This window comes from Scyliorhinus torazame, chromosome 16 (assembly GCF_047496885.1).
Source record: "Scyliorhinus torazame isolate Kashiwa2021f chromosome 16, sScyTor2.1, whole genome shotgun sequence".
Classification (NCBI taxonomy): Eukaryota; Metazoa; Chordata; class Chondrichthyes; order Carcharhiniformes; family Scyliorhinidae; genus Scyliorhinus; species Scyliorhinus torazame.
Window position 1 is genome coordinate 91,983,324 of NC_092722.1, and position 14,634 is coordinate 91,997,957.

Genomic DNA, 14,634 nt, shown 5'->3' on the forward strand with positions numbered 1-14,634 from the left:
GTATAATACTCTACAACTCTTTCTTTTCTATTCTGTAACTGTTACTTGAAACACCAATAAAAACATTTTTTTTTTTAAAGTACTGAGTGTAGCGCACAATGACTTACGAGAGAGACGAGAAGTCATGAAGTCGATTCAGGCTTTATTAAGCGAGACTTGTCCCCAGCAGTTCAGCAACAGAATGAAGCGGCGGGGAGAAGCTCGGGTTCTTATACTCCGCCTTCAGGGCGGAGCCAGGAGTCAACAGCCAACCAGGACCCGGGATCTGTCAGCCAATAGCATCACGGCTTCACAGTCCCACATGACCCCTAATACATACCACCACATTCACCCCTTGTTAAAAAGGAACCCAGCGGGGTGGTGGTTCGCATGGTGGTAGGGGTTTACAAGGCTGGCCCTGGAAGGAAAATTTCGGACATGTTACTACAGTTTTAGCCCTACACTGGGCTATGTACAAATTTGTGAAAACTATTTACAATATTAGCAAGAATTTTTTTTTTTTTTGTTACAATACAACAACATTAGAACATAGAACATAGAACGATACAGCGCAGTACAGGCCCTTCGGCTGACGGTGTTGCACCGAAACAAAAGCCATCTAACCTACACTATGCCATTATCATCCATATGTTTATCCAATAAACTTTTAAATGCCCTCAATGTTGGCGAGTTCACTACTGTAGCAGGTAGGGCATTCCACGGCCTCACATATCTTTGCGTAAAGAACCTACCTCTGACCTCTGTCCTATATCTATTACCCCTCAGTTTAAAGCTATGTCCCCTCGTGCCAGCCATTTCCATCCGCGGGAGAAGGCTCTCACTGTCCACCCTATCCAACCCCCTGATCATTTTGTATGCCTCTATTAAGTCTCCTCTTAACCTCCTTCTCTCCAACGAAAACAACCTCAAGTCCATCAGCCTTTCCTCATAAGATTTTCCCTCCATACCAGGCAACATCCTGGTAAATCTCCTCTGCACCCGCTCCAAAGCCGCAACGTCCTTCCTATAATGCGGTGACCAGAACTGTACGCAATACTCCAAATGCGGCCGTACCAGAGTTCTGTACAGCTGCAACATGACCTCCTGACTCCGGAACTCAATCCCTCTACCAATAAAGGCCAACACTCCATAGGCCTTCTTCACAACCCTATCAACCTGGGTGGCAACTTTCAGGGATCTATATACATGGACACCTAGATCCCTCTGCTCATCCACACTTCCAAGAACTTTACCATTAGCCAAATATTCCACATTCCTGTTATTCCTTCCAAAGTGAATCACCTCACACTTCTCTACATTAAACTCCATTTGCCACCTCTCAGCCCAGCTCTGCAGCTTATCTATATCCCTCTGTAACCTGCTACATCCTTCCACACTATCGACAACACCACCGACTTTAGTATCGTCTGCAAATTTACTCACCCACCCTTCTGCACCTTCCTCTAGGTCATTGATAAAAATGACAAACAGCAACGGCCCCAGAACAGATCCTTGTGGTACTCCACTTGTAACTGAACTCCATTCTGAACATTTCCCATCAACCACCACCCTCTGTCTTCTTTCAGCTAGCCAATTTCTGATCCACATCTCTAAATCACCCTCAATCCCCAGCCTCCGTATTTTCTGCAATAGCCTACCGTGGGGAACCTTATCAAACGCTTTGCTGAAATCCATATACACCACATCAACTGCTCTACCCTCGTCTACCTGTTCAGTCACTTTCTCAAAGAACTCGATAAGGTTTGTGAGGCATGACCTACCCTTCACAAAGCCATGCTGACTATCCCTGATCATATTATTCCTATCTAGGTGATTATAAATCTTGTCTCTTATAATCCCCTCCAAGACTTTACCCACTACAGGCCTGAGGCTCACCGTTCTATAGTTGCCGGGGTTGTCTCTGCTCCCCTTTTTGAACAAAGGGACCACATTTGCTATCCTCCAGTCCTCTGGCACTATTCCTGTAGCCAATGATGACATAAAAATCAAAGCCAAAGGTCCAGCAATCTCTTCCCTGGCCTCCCAGAGAATCCTAGGATAAATCCCATCAGGATCCGGGGACTTATCTATTTTCAGCCTGTCCAGAATTGCCAACACCTCTTCCCTACGTACCTCAATGCCATCTATTCTATTAGCCTGGGTCTCAGCATTCTCCTCCACAACATTATCTTTTTCCTGAGTGAATACTGACGAAAAATATTCATTTAGTATCTCGCCTATCTCTTCAGACTCCACACACAACTTCCCATCCCTGTCCTTGACTGGTCCTACTCTTTCCCTAGTCATTCGCTTATTCCTGACATACCTATAGAAAGCTTTTGGATTTTCCTTGATCCTACCTGCCAAATACTTCTCATGTCCCCTCCTTGCTCGTCTTAGCTCTCTCTTTAGATCCTTCCTCGCTACCTTGTAACTATCCATCGCCCCAACTGAAACTTCACACCTCATCTTCACATAGGCCTCCTTCTTCCTCTTAACAAGAGATTCCACTTCTTTGGTAAACCACGGTTCCCTCGCTCGACGCCTTCCTCCATGCCTGACCGGTACATACTTATCAAGAACACGCAGTAGCTGATCCTTGAACAAGCTCCACTTATCCAGTGTGCCCAACACTTGCAGCCTACTTCTCCACCTTATCCCCCCCAAGTCACGTCTAATGGCATCATAATTTCCCTTCCCCCAGCTATGACTCTTGCCCTGCGGTGTATACTTATCCCTTTCCATCATTAACGTAAACGTCACCGAATTGTGGTCACTGTCCCCAAAGTGCTCTCCTACCTCCAAATCCAACACCTGGCCTGGTTCATTACCCAAAACCAAATCCAACGTGGCCTCGCCTCTTGTTGGCCTGTCAACATATTGTGTCAGGAAACCCTCCTGCACACACTGTATAAAAAGCGACCCATCTAATGTACTCGAACTATATCTTTTCCAGTCAATATTTGGAAAGTTAAAGTCTCCCATAATAACTACCCTGTTACTTTCGCTCTTATCCAGGATCATCCTCGCCATCCTTTCCTCTACATCCCCAGAACTATTTGGAGGCCTATAGAAGACTCCCAACAGTGTGACCTCTCCTTTCATGTTTCTAACCTCAGCCCATACTACCTCGGAAGATGAGTCCCCATCTAGCATCCTCTCCGCCACCGTAATACTGCTCTTGACTAGCAGCGCCACACCTCCCCCTCTTTTGCCTCCTTCTCTGAGCTTACTAAAACACCTAAACCCCGGAACCTGCAACATCCATTCCTGTCCCTGCTCTATCCATGTCTCCGAAATGGCCACAACATTCTTGGTGTCACGCGGATGCCACGAGTCGAGCGGGCGGTCTGGTCTTCCTCGTCGATCGCCTCAGCCCCGGTGGTGGTGCAGGTGCTTGTTCAGGCGTTGTCGTCTCCGGGAGCGTTTTGGTGTTTGTTCCTGTTTTACTCCTGGGCGGGCACGGGAGGAGGACCGATCCCCCCGGGAAGGGGGCGATCGCGGGGTGCGCCGGTGGCAGGGAGGGGATGATCGGTGTCGGGGGTGTGCGTGTGTTGCCGGCGGGCGCCAGGTCCCGCAGGGAGACCGTGTCCTGTCGGCCGTCGGGGTACGCCACGTAGGCGTACTGCGGGTTCGCGTGGAGAAGGTGAACCCTCTCGATCAACGGGTCCGATTTGTGTGCCCGCACATGTTTCCGGAGCAAGATGGGTCCTGGGGCCGCCAGCCAGGTCGGCAGCGACGTTCCGGAGGAGGACTTCCTTGGGAAGACAAGGAGACACTCATGAGGCGTTTGGTTAGTGGTGGTACACAGCAGCGACCGGATGGAGTGGAGAGCATCCGGGAGGACCTCCTGCCACCAGGAAACTGGGAGATCCCTGGACCGTAGGGCCAGCAGGACGGTCTTCCAGACCGTGCCATTCTCCCTCTCTACTTGCCCGTTCCCCCGGGGGTTGTAGCTGGTCTTCCTGCTCGAGGCTATGCCCTTGCTGAGCAGGAACTGGCGCAGCTCCTCACTCATGGAGGAGGACCCCCTGTCGCTATGGATATACGCGGGGCAACCAAACAGTGTGAATATGGTGCCAAGGGCTTTAATGACTGTGGCCGCTGTCATGTCGGGGCAGGGGATGGCGAAGGGGAAACGAGAGTACTCGTCCACCACATTCAGGAAGTATGCGTTGCGGTCAGTGGAGGGGAGGAGCCCTTTGAAATCCAAACTGAGGCGTTCAAAGGGGCGAGAAGCCTTGATCAGGTGCGCTCTATCCGGCCTGAAAAAGTGCGGTTTGCACTCTGCGCAGATGTGGCAGTTCCTGGTGACTGTACGGACCTCCTCCACAGAGTAGGGGAGGTTGCGGGACTTTATGAAATGGTAGAATCGAGTGACCCCCGGGTGGCAGAGGTCCTCGTGGAGGGCTTGGAGGCGGTCTATTTGTGCGTTGGCACATGTGCCGCGGGATAGGGCATCGGACGGCTCGTTCAGCTTTCCGGGACGGTACAAGATCTCATAGTTGAAGGTGGAGAGCTCGATCCTCCACCTTAAGATCATGTCATTTTTAATTTTGCCCCGCTGTGCATTATCGAACATGAAGGCTACCGACCGTTGGTCGGTGAGGAGAGTGAATCTCCTGCCGGCCAGGTAATGCCTCCAATGTCGCACAGCTTCCACTATGGCTTGGGCTTCCTTTTCCACTGAGGAGTGGCGGATTTCAGAGGCGTGGAGGGTCCGGGAGTAAAAGGCCACGGGTCTGCCCGCTTGATTAAGGGTGGCCGCCAGAGCTACGTCGGATGCATCGCTCTCGACCTGGAAGGGGAGGGACTCGTCGATTGCGCGCATCGTGGCCTTTGCGATATCCGCTTTGATGCGGCTGAAGGCCTAGCGAGCCTCTGTCGACAGGGGGAATGTAGTGGACTGTATTAGCGGGCGGGTCTTGTCTGCATACTGGGGGACCCACTGGGCGTAATATGAAAAGAAACCCAGGCAACGTTTCAGGGCTTTGGAGCAGTGGGAGAGGGGAAATTCCTTAATGGGGCGCGTGCGTTCGGGGTCGGGGCCTATTATCCCATTGCGCACTACGTATCCCAGGATGGCCAACCGGTTTGTGCTAAAAACGCACTTTTCCTCGTTGTATGTGAGGTTCAGGGCAGTAGCGGTCTGGAGGAACTTTTGGAGGTTGGCGTCGTGGTCCTGCTGATCGTGGCCGCAGATGGTTACGTTGTCGAGATACGGGAACGTGGCCTGCACTCCGTGCTGGTCAACCATTCGGTCCATCTCCCGTTGGAAGACCGAGACCCCGTTTGTGACGCCAAATGGGACCCTTAGGAAGTGGTATAGACGCCCGTCTGCCTCGAAGGCTGTGTACTTGCGGTCACCTGGGCGGATGGGGAGCTGGTGGTAGGCGGACTTGAGGTCCACGGTGGAGAAGACCTTATACTGGGCAATCCGATTGACCATGTCGGATATGCGGGGAAGAGGGTACGCATCTAGCTGCGTGTCCCTGGTGATGGTCTGACTATAGTCTACGACCATCCTTTGCTTCTCCCCGGTCTTTACTACTACCACCTGGGCTCTCCAGGGACTATTGCTGGCCTGGATTATGCCTTCCTTCAGCAACCGCTGGACTTCAGACCGAATAAATAATCGGTCCTGGGCGCTGTACCGTCTGCTCCTGGTGGCGACGGGTTTGCAATCCGGGGTAAGGTTTGCAAACAAGGACGGCGGTTTAACCTTGAGAGTTGCGAGGCCGCAGATAGTGAGTGGGGGCTAATGGGCCGCCGAATTGGAATGTTAGGCTCTGCAGGTTACACTGGAAATCTAATCCCAGTAATGTGGGCGCGCAGAGTTGGGGAAGGACGTAGAGCCTGTAGTTCTTAAACTCCCTCCCTTGCACCGTTAGGTTCGCGATGCAGAACCCTTTGATCTCTCCGGAGTGGGATCCTGCAGCGAGGGAAATCTTTTGCGTGCTTGGATGGGTGGTCAGAAAACAGCGTCTTACCGTGTCTGGGTGAATAAAACTTTCAGTGCTCCCGGAGTCAATCAGGCATGGCGTCTCGTATACGTTGACCAGCACCGTTGTTGTCGTTGTCTGGAGCGTCCGGGGCCGCGATTGATCCACTGTCACCGAAGCCAGTCGTGGTAGTAGTGTCGCGACGTCTTCTTCGGACCCCGTGGAGCCGTCGATGCTGGGGCCCTTTGTTGTCAACCAAGATGGTGGCGTCCATGAATCGCACGCGGCCGGGGGTGGACAAAATGGCCGCCCTCATGGATCGCACGTGGTCGGGGGTGGACAAAATGGTCGCCCCCATGAATGGCACGTGGCTGGGGGGTCACAAGATGGCGGCGCCCATCCTCCCCGCGTGGTGCCCGGGACCCAAAATGGCGGCACCCGCGGGTCGCTCATGGGGCGCTGGGGGGGTTGGGGAGCGTTTGGGATGTGCTGGGCTCGTTCTTCTCCGGGGATTGCGGCGACCCCTTGGGACCGGCACACTGCCGCGTAATGGCCCTTCTTGCCGCAGCTTTTACAAACAGCTGCGCGGGCCGGGCAGCGCTGCCGGGGGTGTTTCGCTTGTCCGCAGAAATAGCAGCGGGCCCCCCCGGGATGGTCTGGCGCTTTAACCGCGCAAGCCTGCGAGGGGAGGGGGGGGTTGTCGCGACGGGGGTCCACGGAGCCCAAGGGGCTGCCGCGCGGTCGGGGCCGTAGGCGCGGGCGTTTTGCGAGGCCACATCTAGGGAAGCTGCAATGGCCCGTGCCTCTGAGAGTCCTAGCGATTCTCTCTCTAAAAGTCTTTGGCGGATTTGGGGAGAGTTCATACCTGCCACAAATGCATTGCAAATTAGCAGGTCCGTGTGTTCGATCGCGTTCACCGGCGGGCAGCTCCAGCCCCGTCCCAAAATTAGCAACGCGGCGTAGAATTCCTCTAGCGATTCTCCGGGACTTTGCCATCTCGTTGCGAGTTGGTAGCGCGCGTAGACCTGGTTAACGGGCCGTACGTACATGCCCTTCAGCAATGCGAGCGCCGTCGGGAGATCCTCTGCGTCTTCTATGAGAGGGTAAATTTCCCGGCTTACCCTCGAATGCAGGACCTGCATTTTCTGGTCTTCTGTGATCCGGCCGGGGGCCGTTCGGAGGTAGCCTTCAAAACATGTTTGCCAGTGTTTAAATACTGCTGCCGAGTTCGCTGCGTGGGGGCTGAACCGCAGGCATTCCGGGGCGATCCGGAGCTCCATAGTCTTTTAAGCTCGCTGAATGAATTGTAGCGCACAATGACTTACGAGAGAGATGAGAAGTGATGAAGTCGATTCAGGCTTTATTAAGCGAGACTTGTCCCCAGCAGTTCAGCAACAGAATGAAGCGGCGGGGAGAAGCTCGGGTTCTTTTACTCCGCCTTCAGGGCGGAGCCAGGAGTCAGCAGCCAACCAGGACCCAGGAGCTGTCAGCCAATAGCATCACGGCTTCACAGTCCCACATGACCCCTAATACATACCACTACACTGAGTGAGCGCCGCAATGTCAGAAGGTCAGTATTGAGGGAGTGCCGCATAGTCGGAGGTTCAGTACTGAGGCAGCGCCGCACTGTCAGAGGTTCAGTATTGAGGTAGTGCCACACAGTCGGAGGTTCAGTACTGAGGGAGCGCTGCACGGTCAGAGGTTCAGTACTGAGGGAGCGCCGCACGGTCGGAGGTTCAGTACTGAGGGAGCGCCAAACTGTTGGAGGGTCAGTACTGAGGGAGTGCCGCACTGTTGGAGGGTCAGTACTGAGGGAGTGCCGCACTGTCGGAGGGTTAGTACTGAAGGAGTTCCACACTGCCAGAGGGTCAGTACTGAGGGAGTGCCGTACTGTTGGAGGGTCAGTACTGAGTGAATGCCATGCTGTCGGAGGGTCAGTACTGAGGGAGTGCCGCACTGTTGGAGGGTCAGTACTGAGTGAATGCCATGCTGTCGTGGGGTCAGTACTGAGGGAGCGCCGCACTGTTGGAGGGTCAGTACTGAGTGAATGCCATGCTGTCGGAGGGTCAGTACTGAGGGAGTGCCGCACTGTCAGAGGGTCAGTACTGAAGGAGTTCCACACTGTCAGAGGGTCAGTACTGAGGGAGTGCCGCACTGTCGGAGGGTTAGTACTGAAGGAGTTCCACACTGTCAGAGGGTCAGTACTGAGGGAGTGCCGCGCTGTTGGAGGGTCCGTACTGAGTGAGCGCCGCACTGTCAGAGGGTCAGTACTGAGGGAGTGCCGCACTGTCGGAGGGTCAGTACTGAGGGAGTGCCGCGCTGTTGGAGGGTCCGTACTGAGTGAGCGCCGCACTGTCAGAGGGTCAGTACTGAGGGAGTGCCGCACTGTCGGAGGGTCAGTACTGAGGGAGTGCTGCACTGTCCGAGGGTCAGTACTGGGGGAGTGCTGCACTGTCAGAGGGTCAGTACTGAGGGAGTGCCGCACTGTCGGAGGGTCAGTACTGAGGGAGTGCTGCACTGTCCGAGGGTCAGTACTGAGGAAGTGCTGCACTGTCGGAGGGTCAGTACTGAGGGAGTGCCATACTGTCGGAGGGCCAGTACTGAGGGAGTGCTGCAATGTCGGAGGATTGGTGCTGACGGAGCGCCGTACTGTCAGAGGGTCAGTACTGAGGGAGCGCCGTACTGTCGGAGGGTCAATACTGAGGGAGTGCCGCACTGTCGAAGGATCAATGCTGAGGGAACGCCACACTGTTGGAGGGTCAGTACAGAAGGAGTGCCGCACTGTCGGAGGGTTAGTACTAAAGGAGTGCTGCACTGCCAGAGGGTCAGTACTGAGGGAGCACCGCACTGTTGGAGGGTCAGTACTGAGTGTGTGCCATGCTGTCAGAGGATCAGTACTGAGGGAGTGCTGCACTGTTGGAGGGTAAGTACTGAAGGAGTGCCGCACTGTCGGAGGACAGGGCTGAGGGAGCGCCGCACTGTGGGAGGGTAAGTATTGAGGGAGCACCGCATTGTTGGAGGGTCAGTCCTGAGGGAGTGCCGCACTGCCAGAGGGTTAATACTGGGGGAGTATTGCATTGTCAGAGGGTCAGTACTGATGGAGTGCTGCACTGTCCGAGGGTCAGTACTGAGGGGGTGCTGCACTAACAGAGGGTCAGTGCTGAGGGAGTGCCACACTGTCGGAGGGTCAGTAATGAGGGAGTGCTGCACTGTCAGAGGGTCGGTCCTGATGGAGCGTACTGTCAGAGGGTCAGTACTGAGGGAGCGCCGAACTGCCGGAGGGTCAGTACTGAGGGAGTGCCGCTCTGTCAGAGGGTCAATACTGAAGGAGTGCTGCACTGTCGGAGGGTCGGTACTGAGTGGGTGCCATGCTGCCGGAGGGTCAGTACTGAGGGAGTGCTGCACTGTCGGAGGGTAAGTACTGAGCGAGTGCTGCACAGTCGGAGGGTTGGTTCTGAGGGAGTGCCGCACTGTCGGAAGGTCAGGGCTAAGGGATCGCTGCACTGTCGGAGGGTCAGTACTGAGGGAGCATCGCACTGTCGGAGGATCAGTATTGAGGGAGCTCCGCATTGTTGGAGGGTCAGTGCTGAAGGAGTGTCGCACTGTCAGAGGGTCAGTTTTGGGAGAGTGCTGCACTGTCGGACGGTCAGTACTGAAGGAGTGCTGCACTGTCGGAGGGTCAGTATTGCGAGAGTGCCGCATTGTTGGAGAGTCAGTCCTGAGGGAGTGCCGCACAGTCAGAGGGTCAATAGTGGGGGAGTATTGCATTGTCAGAGGGTCAGTACTGAGGGTGTGCTGCACTGTCGGAGGGTCAGTACTGAGGAAGTGCAGCCCTGTTAGAGGGTCAGTACTGAGGGAGTGCTGCACTGTCCGAGGGTCAGTACTGAGGGGGTGCTGCACTGTCAGAGGGTCAGTGCTGAGGGAGCGCCACAGTGTCGGAGGGGCTGTACTGAGGGAGTGCCGCACTGTCAGAGGGTAAGTACTGAGGGAGTGCTGCACTGTCGGAGGCTGAGTACTGAGGGAGCGCCACACTGTCGGTGGGGCAATACTGAGGTAGTGCTGCAGTGTTGGAGGCTGAGTACTGAGGGAGCGCCACACTGTCGGAGGGCAGTACTGAGGGAGTGCTGCACTGTCGGAGGGTCAGTACTGAGGGAGCGCCACACTGTCGGAGGGCAGTACTGAGGGAGCGCCACACTGTCGGAGGGTAGTACTGAGGGAGTGCTGCACTGTCGGAGGGTCAGTACTGAGGGAGCGACGCATTGTCGGAGGGTGAGTGCTGAGGGAGTGCTGCACTGTTGGAGGGTCAGTACTGAGGGAGCATCGCATTGTCGGAGGGTGAGTACTGAGGGAGTGCTGCACTGTTGGAGGGTCAGTACTGAGGGAGCGCTGTGATCAAACTCAGTGTTTGCTGTATCTAGTAATGATCATGGACACTCTGTGTGGTTTCCAGTCTTGTGTGTCACACTGTTGCTGTACACTGTGTGATGTCAGGATCGTTTTACATTACATTTGCCGGTCTCCAATTTGAATATAAAGCGATTTGACTGTTTATGGGTTTAAGATCTATTAACATGGAGTTAGTTTAACCGCCGCCCTCTCTCACCCCCTACATCGCATTAACATCTGGCTCCTTTCTCGGCCACTCTCTTCTCTCTCTCTCTCCGACTGCGCCTGCGAGCTTCATTTGAACTCCAGTTCCAGTCAAAATCTTCTGCTGACATAGTGGGACCAACGCTTTGTTTGCCGAACAGCATATCGATCCCACACAGGTTCCTCTCTCTCTCTCTCACTGTATCTCTCTCTCTCTGCCTCTCTCTCTCACTGTCTCTCTTTCTCTTCCTCTCTCTCTGTATCTCACATTGTCTCTCTCTCTCTCTGCCTCTCTCACTGTCTCTTTCTGATTCTCTATCTTCTTCCATGCCTGTGTGCCTTACCTGCTACCCGCTTCTCCGATTTTCCCTCTCTATTTTTTACCTCTCGCTCTCTCTCTCTCGCCCTCTGTCAAATTCTCTCTCTCTGCCTCTCTACCTCTCTTGTTGGTCGAATCTGGCTCTGTCTCTCTCCCTCTCACTTCTCTCGCTCTATTTTCCTCCTTCACCCCGTCTCTCTCCCTCTCTCACTGTCTCCCTCTGTCACCCCCTCTCTGTCACTCTCTCTCACTGTCCTTTCCGCACTTCCCTCCCCCTCTCTTTCCCTCTCATCCCATCTCCGTCCCTCTTTCGTCTCCTCGTTCTCCAGGTCGGGCTGTGGAGGTCCCAAGGCAGAGCGAGCTAAGTCCTACTTCTCCCTTCCCTCACTCCATAAGTGCCTCAGCCTCCCTCCTGTTGCTTCTGCCCTCCTTCCCCTCGAACCCTCTCCTCCCACAGTCCAGCCTCTCTGCCTGAGTCCCTCAGTCTACTCCTCTTCCCCCTCAGCCCTCTTTGCATCTCTCCTTGACCACTCCCCAAGCCCCTCGCTGCCCGGGGTCCAGTCGCCCACCAGCCTGACTGTCGGCCAGGGAACCCTGAGGACACAGAGGATGGAAGGCCCAGACCCAGTCCTTCTGCCTCCATATCTGATGCACTAAGCGTCAAGAACCACAAAGACATGTGAGACTTTAATCAAGGCTTTAATACACTACATAGGAAGCTTACCCGACACAGACGACCCCAGACAAAATGGGTCAGGTCTCAGAAGCGGGGTCTTATACCTACTCCCGGGGGAGTGGCCAAGGCGGAGCTCTCCGTGGCCAGGTCAGGTTACATACAGGTGACCGAACCTCAACAGAGCTACAGTACAATACACAGTACAATGCACAGGATTACAGGGCCACGTTACACACAACTATTATATAACTATGTACAATGCTAGGGGAGTACAGTGGTGTATCACCACAATATCCACTGCCAGGATTGTGCTGTCTCTTGATAATATTGCTTGTTTTGCAGATATCCGGCCTCTTCCATCTGCTCGGAGAGTTGTCCTCTGAGTGTCGAGGGGCTGTCACCATGGGCGAGCTGGAGGAGTTGAAACAGGAGATGGAGTCTCTGAAGAAACAGATTGCGGTGGGTCCTTCCCCATCCCCTTATGCCCTCCAGCCCATTAGTGCCCTCCCCTTACCCCTCACTGAGCAGGAAAGGCCCAGGCTCCAAGAGGGCTGAGTGAATCTGATTCACAGGACGGGTGGAAATGTGTTTGAGACCCAGAATCACCGGCAACAAAGATTTATAATGAAGAATCGATTATTTGCTGCTCAGCGGCAACCTCAACACGCGTGCCCTGCCCCCCGCTCCCAACGGATAACTCCTACATCCCAGGAACTGCTCCTGTTCAAGGGTGGGGAGTCCATGGCAACTCTTTGAGATCATAATGTTCAATCACTCACTCTCTCTCTCTGGTTTAATTTCAGGAGGCAAGGAAAGCTGCCTGCGACAGCAGCCTGGCGGAGGTAATGTAAAGGAGAGAGGGCTGAGGGAGAGAGGGTTAAGGGAGAGAGGGCTGGGAGAAAGAGGGCTGGGAGAAAGAGGGCCGAGGGAGAGAGGGCCGAGGGAGAGAGGGCCGAGGGGGCTGAGGGAAAGAGGGCTGAGGGGCAGAGAGAAGAAAGAGGTAGTGAGAGGGCTGAGGGAGAAAGAGGGCTGAGGGAGAGATGGGTGAGGGAGAGAGAGGGGGAGGGAGTGAGGGAGCTGAGGGAGAAAGCGGTGAAGGAGAGAGGGTGGAGGGTTAGAGAGGACTGAGGGAAAGAGCGGAGAGGGAGAGAGGGCTGAGGAGGAGAGAGGGCTGAGGGGGGAGAGAGGGCTGAGGGAGAGATGGGTGAGGGAGAGAGAGGGGGAGGGAGTGAGGGGGCTGAGGGAGAAAGCGGTGAAGGAGAGAGGGTGGAGGGTTAGAGAGGACTGAGGGAAAGAGCGGAGAGGGAGAGAGGGCTGAGGAGGAGAGAGGGCTGAGGGGGGAGAGAGGGCTGAGGGGGGCGAGAGGGCTGAGGGGGGGAGAGTGGGCTGAGTAAGAGAGGGCTGAGTGGGGAGAGAGGGCTGAGGGGGGAGCGAGGGCTGAGGGGGGGAGCGAGGGCTGAGGGGGGAGAGAGGGCTGAGGGGGGCGAGTGGGCTGAGTGAGAGAGGGCTGAGGGGGGAGAGAGAGGCCAGAGGGGGGAGAGAGAGGCCTGAGTGGGGGAGAGAGGGCTGAGGGGGGAGAGAGGGCTGAGGGGGAAGAGAGGGCTGAGGGGGGAAGAGAGGGCTGAGGCGGGAGAGAGGGCTGAGGGAGGAGAGAGGGCTGAGGGGGGAGAGAGAGGCCTGAGGGGGGAGAGAGAGGCCTGAGGGGGGAGAGAGAGGCCTGAGGGGGGGAGAGAGGCCTGAGGGGTGGAGAGAGGACTGAGGGGTGGGCGAGAGGGCTGGGGGGGGGGGGGGGGCGGGGGGCGAGTGGGCTGAGTAAGAGAGGGCTGAGGGGGGAGAGAGGGCTGAGGGGGGTTAGAGGGCTGAGGGGGGAGAGAGGGCTGAGGGGGGCGAGTGGGCTGAGTGAGAAGGGGCTGAGGGGGGAGAGAGGGCTGAGGGGGGAGAGAGGGCTGAGGGGGGAGAGAGGGCTGAGGGGGGAGAGAGGGCTGAGGGGGGCGAGTGGACTGAGTGAGAAGGGGCTGAGGGGGGAGAGAGGGCTGAGGGGGGAGAGAGGGCTGAGGGGGGCGAGAGGGCTGAGGGGGGTGAGAGGGCTGAGGAGGGTTAGAGGGCTGAGGGGGGAGAGAGGGCTGAGGGGGGTTAGAGGGCTGAGGCGGGAGAGAGGGCTGAGGGGGAGAAAGGACTGAGGGGGGACGAGAGGGCTGAGTGAGAGACGGCTGAGGGGGGAGAGAGGGCTGAGGGGGAAGAGAGGGCTGAGGGGGAAGAGAGGACTGAAGCGGGAGAGAGGGCTGAGGCGGGAGGGAGGGCTGAGGCGGGAGGGAGGGCTGAGGCGGGAGGGAGGGCTGAGGCGGGAGAGAGGGCTGAGGCGGGAGAGAGGGCTGAGGCGGGAGAGAGGGCTGAGGCGGGAGAGAGGGCTGAGGGGGGAGAGAGGGCTCGGGGGGAGAGAGGGCTGAGTGGACGAGAGAGGGCTGAGGGGGGGAGAGAGGGCTGAGGGGCGAGAGAGGGCTGAGGGGGAAGAGAGGGCTGAAGGGGGAGAGAGGGCTGAGGGGGAAGAGATGGCTGAGGGGGAAGAGAGGGCTGAGGGGGAAGAGAGGGCTGAGGCGGGAGAGAGGGCTGAGGGGGGAGAGAGGGCTGAGGCGGGAGAGAGGGCTGAGGGAGGAGAGAGGGCTGAGGGGGGGAGAGAGGGCTGTGGGGGGAGAGAGAGGCCTGAGGGGGGAGAGAGGGCTGAGGGGGGAGAGAGGGCTGAGGTTGCGAGAGAGGGCTGAGGGGGAAGAGAGGGCTGAGGTGGAAGAGAGGGCTGAAGGGGAAGAGAGGGCTGAGGGGGAACAGAGGGCTGAGGGGGAAGAGAGGGCTGAGGGGGAAGAGAGGGCTGAGGGGGAAGAGAGGGCTGAAGTGGAAGAGAGGGCTGAAGGGGAAGAGAGGGCTGAGGGGGAAGAGAGGGCTGAGGGGGAAGAGAGGGCTGAGGGGGAAGAGAGCGCTGAGGCGGGAGAGAGTGCTAAGGGGGGAGAGAGGTCTGAGGCGGGAGAGAGGACTGAGGGTGGAGAGAGGGCTGAGGGGGGGGAGAGAGGCTTGAGGGGGAGAGAGGGCTGAGGGGGGCGAGAGGGCTGAGGGGGGTGAGAGGGCTGAGGAGGGTT

The 14,634-nt window shown here is 56.6% G+C and overlaps 1 protein-coding gene across 2 annotated transcripts in view; it reads left to right on the plus strand.

The window, feature by feature from the left end:
• LOC140392946 (guanine nucleotide-binding protein G(I)/G(S)/G(T) subunit beta-3-like) overlaps nt 1–14,634 on the plus strand; it is a 142,626-nt gene that overhangs the window by 27,373 nt on the left and 100,619 nt on the right. Inside the window, exons 1-3 of one of the 2 annotated variants that reach the window (XM_072478741.1) lie at nt 11,402–11,509; nt 11,849–11,965; nt 12,310–12,348. In XM_072478741.1, coding sequence (XP_072334842.1) covers nt 11,909–11,965; nt 12,310–12,348 — 96 coding nt within the window. In that variant the 5' untranslated portion in view covers nt 11,402–11,509; nt 11,849–11,908. Of the gene's footprint in view, nt 1–11,401; nt 11,510–11,848; nt 11,966–12,309; nt 12,349–14,634 lie in introns of those variants that run through there. The other variant, XM_072478742.1, reaches the window with a different exon arrangement.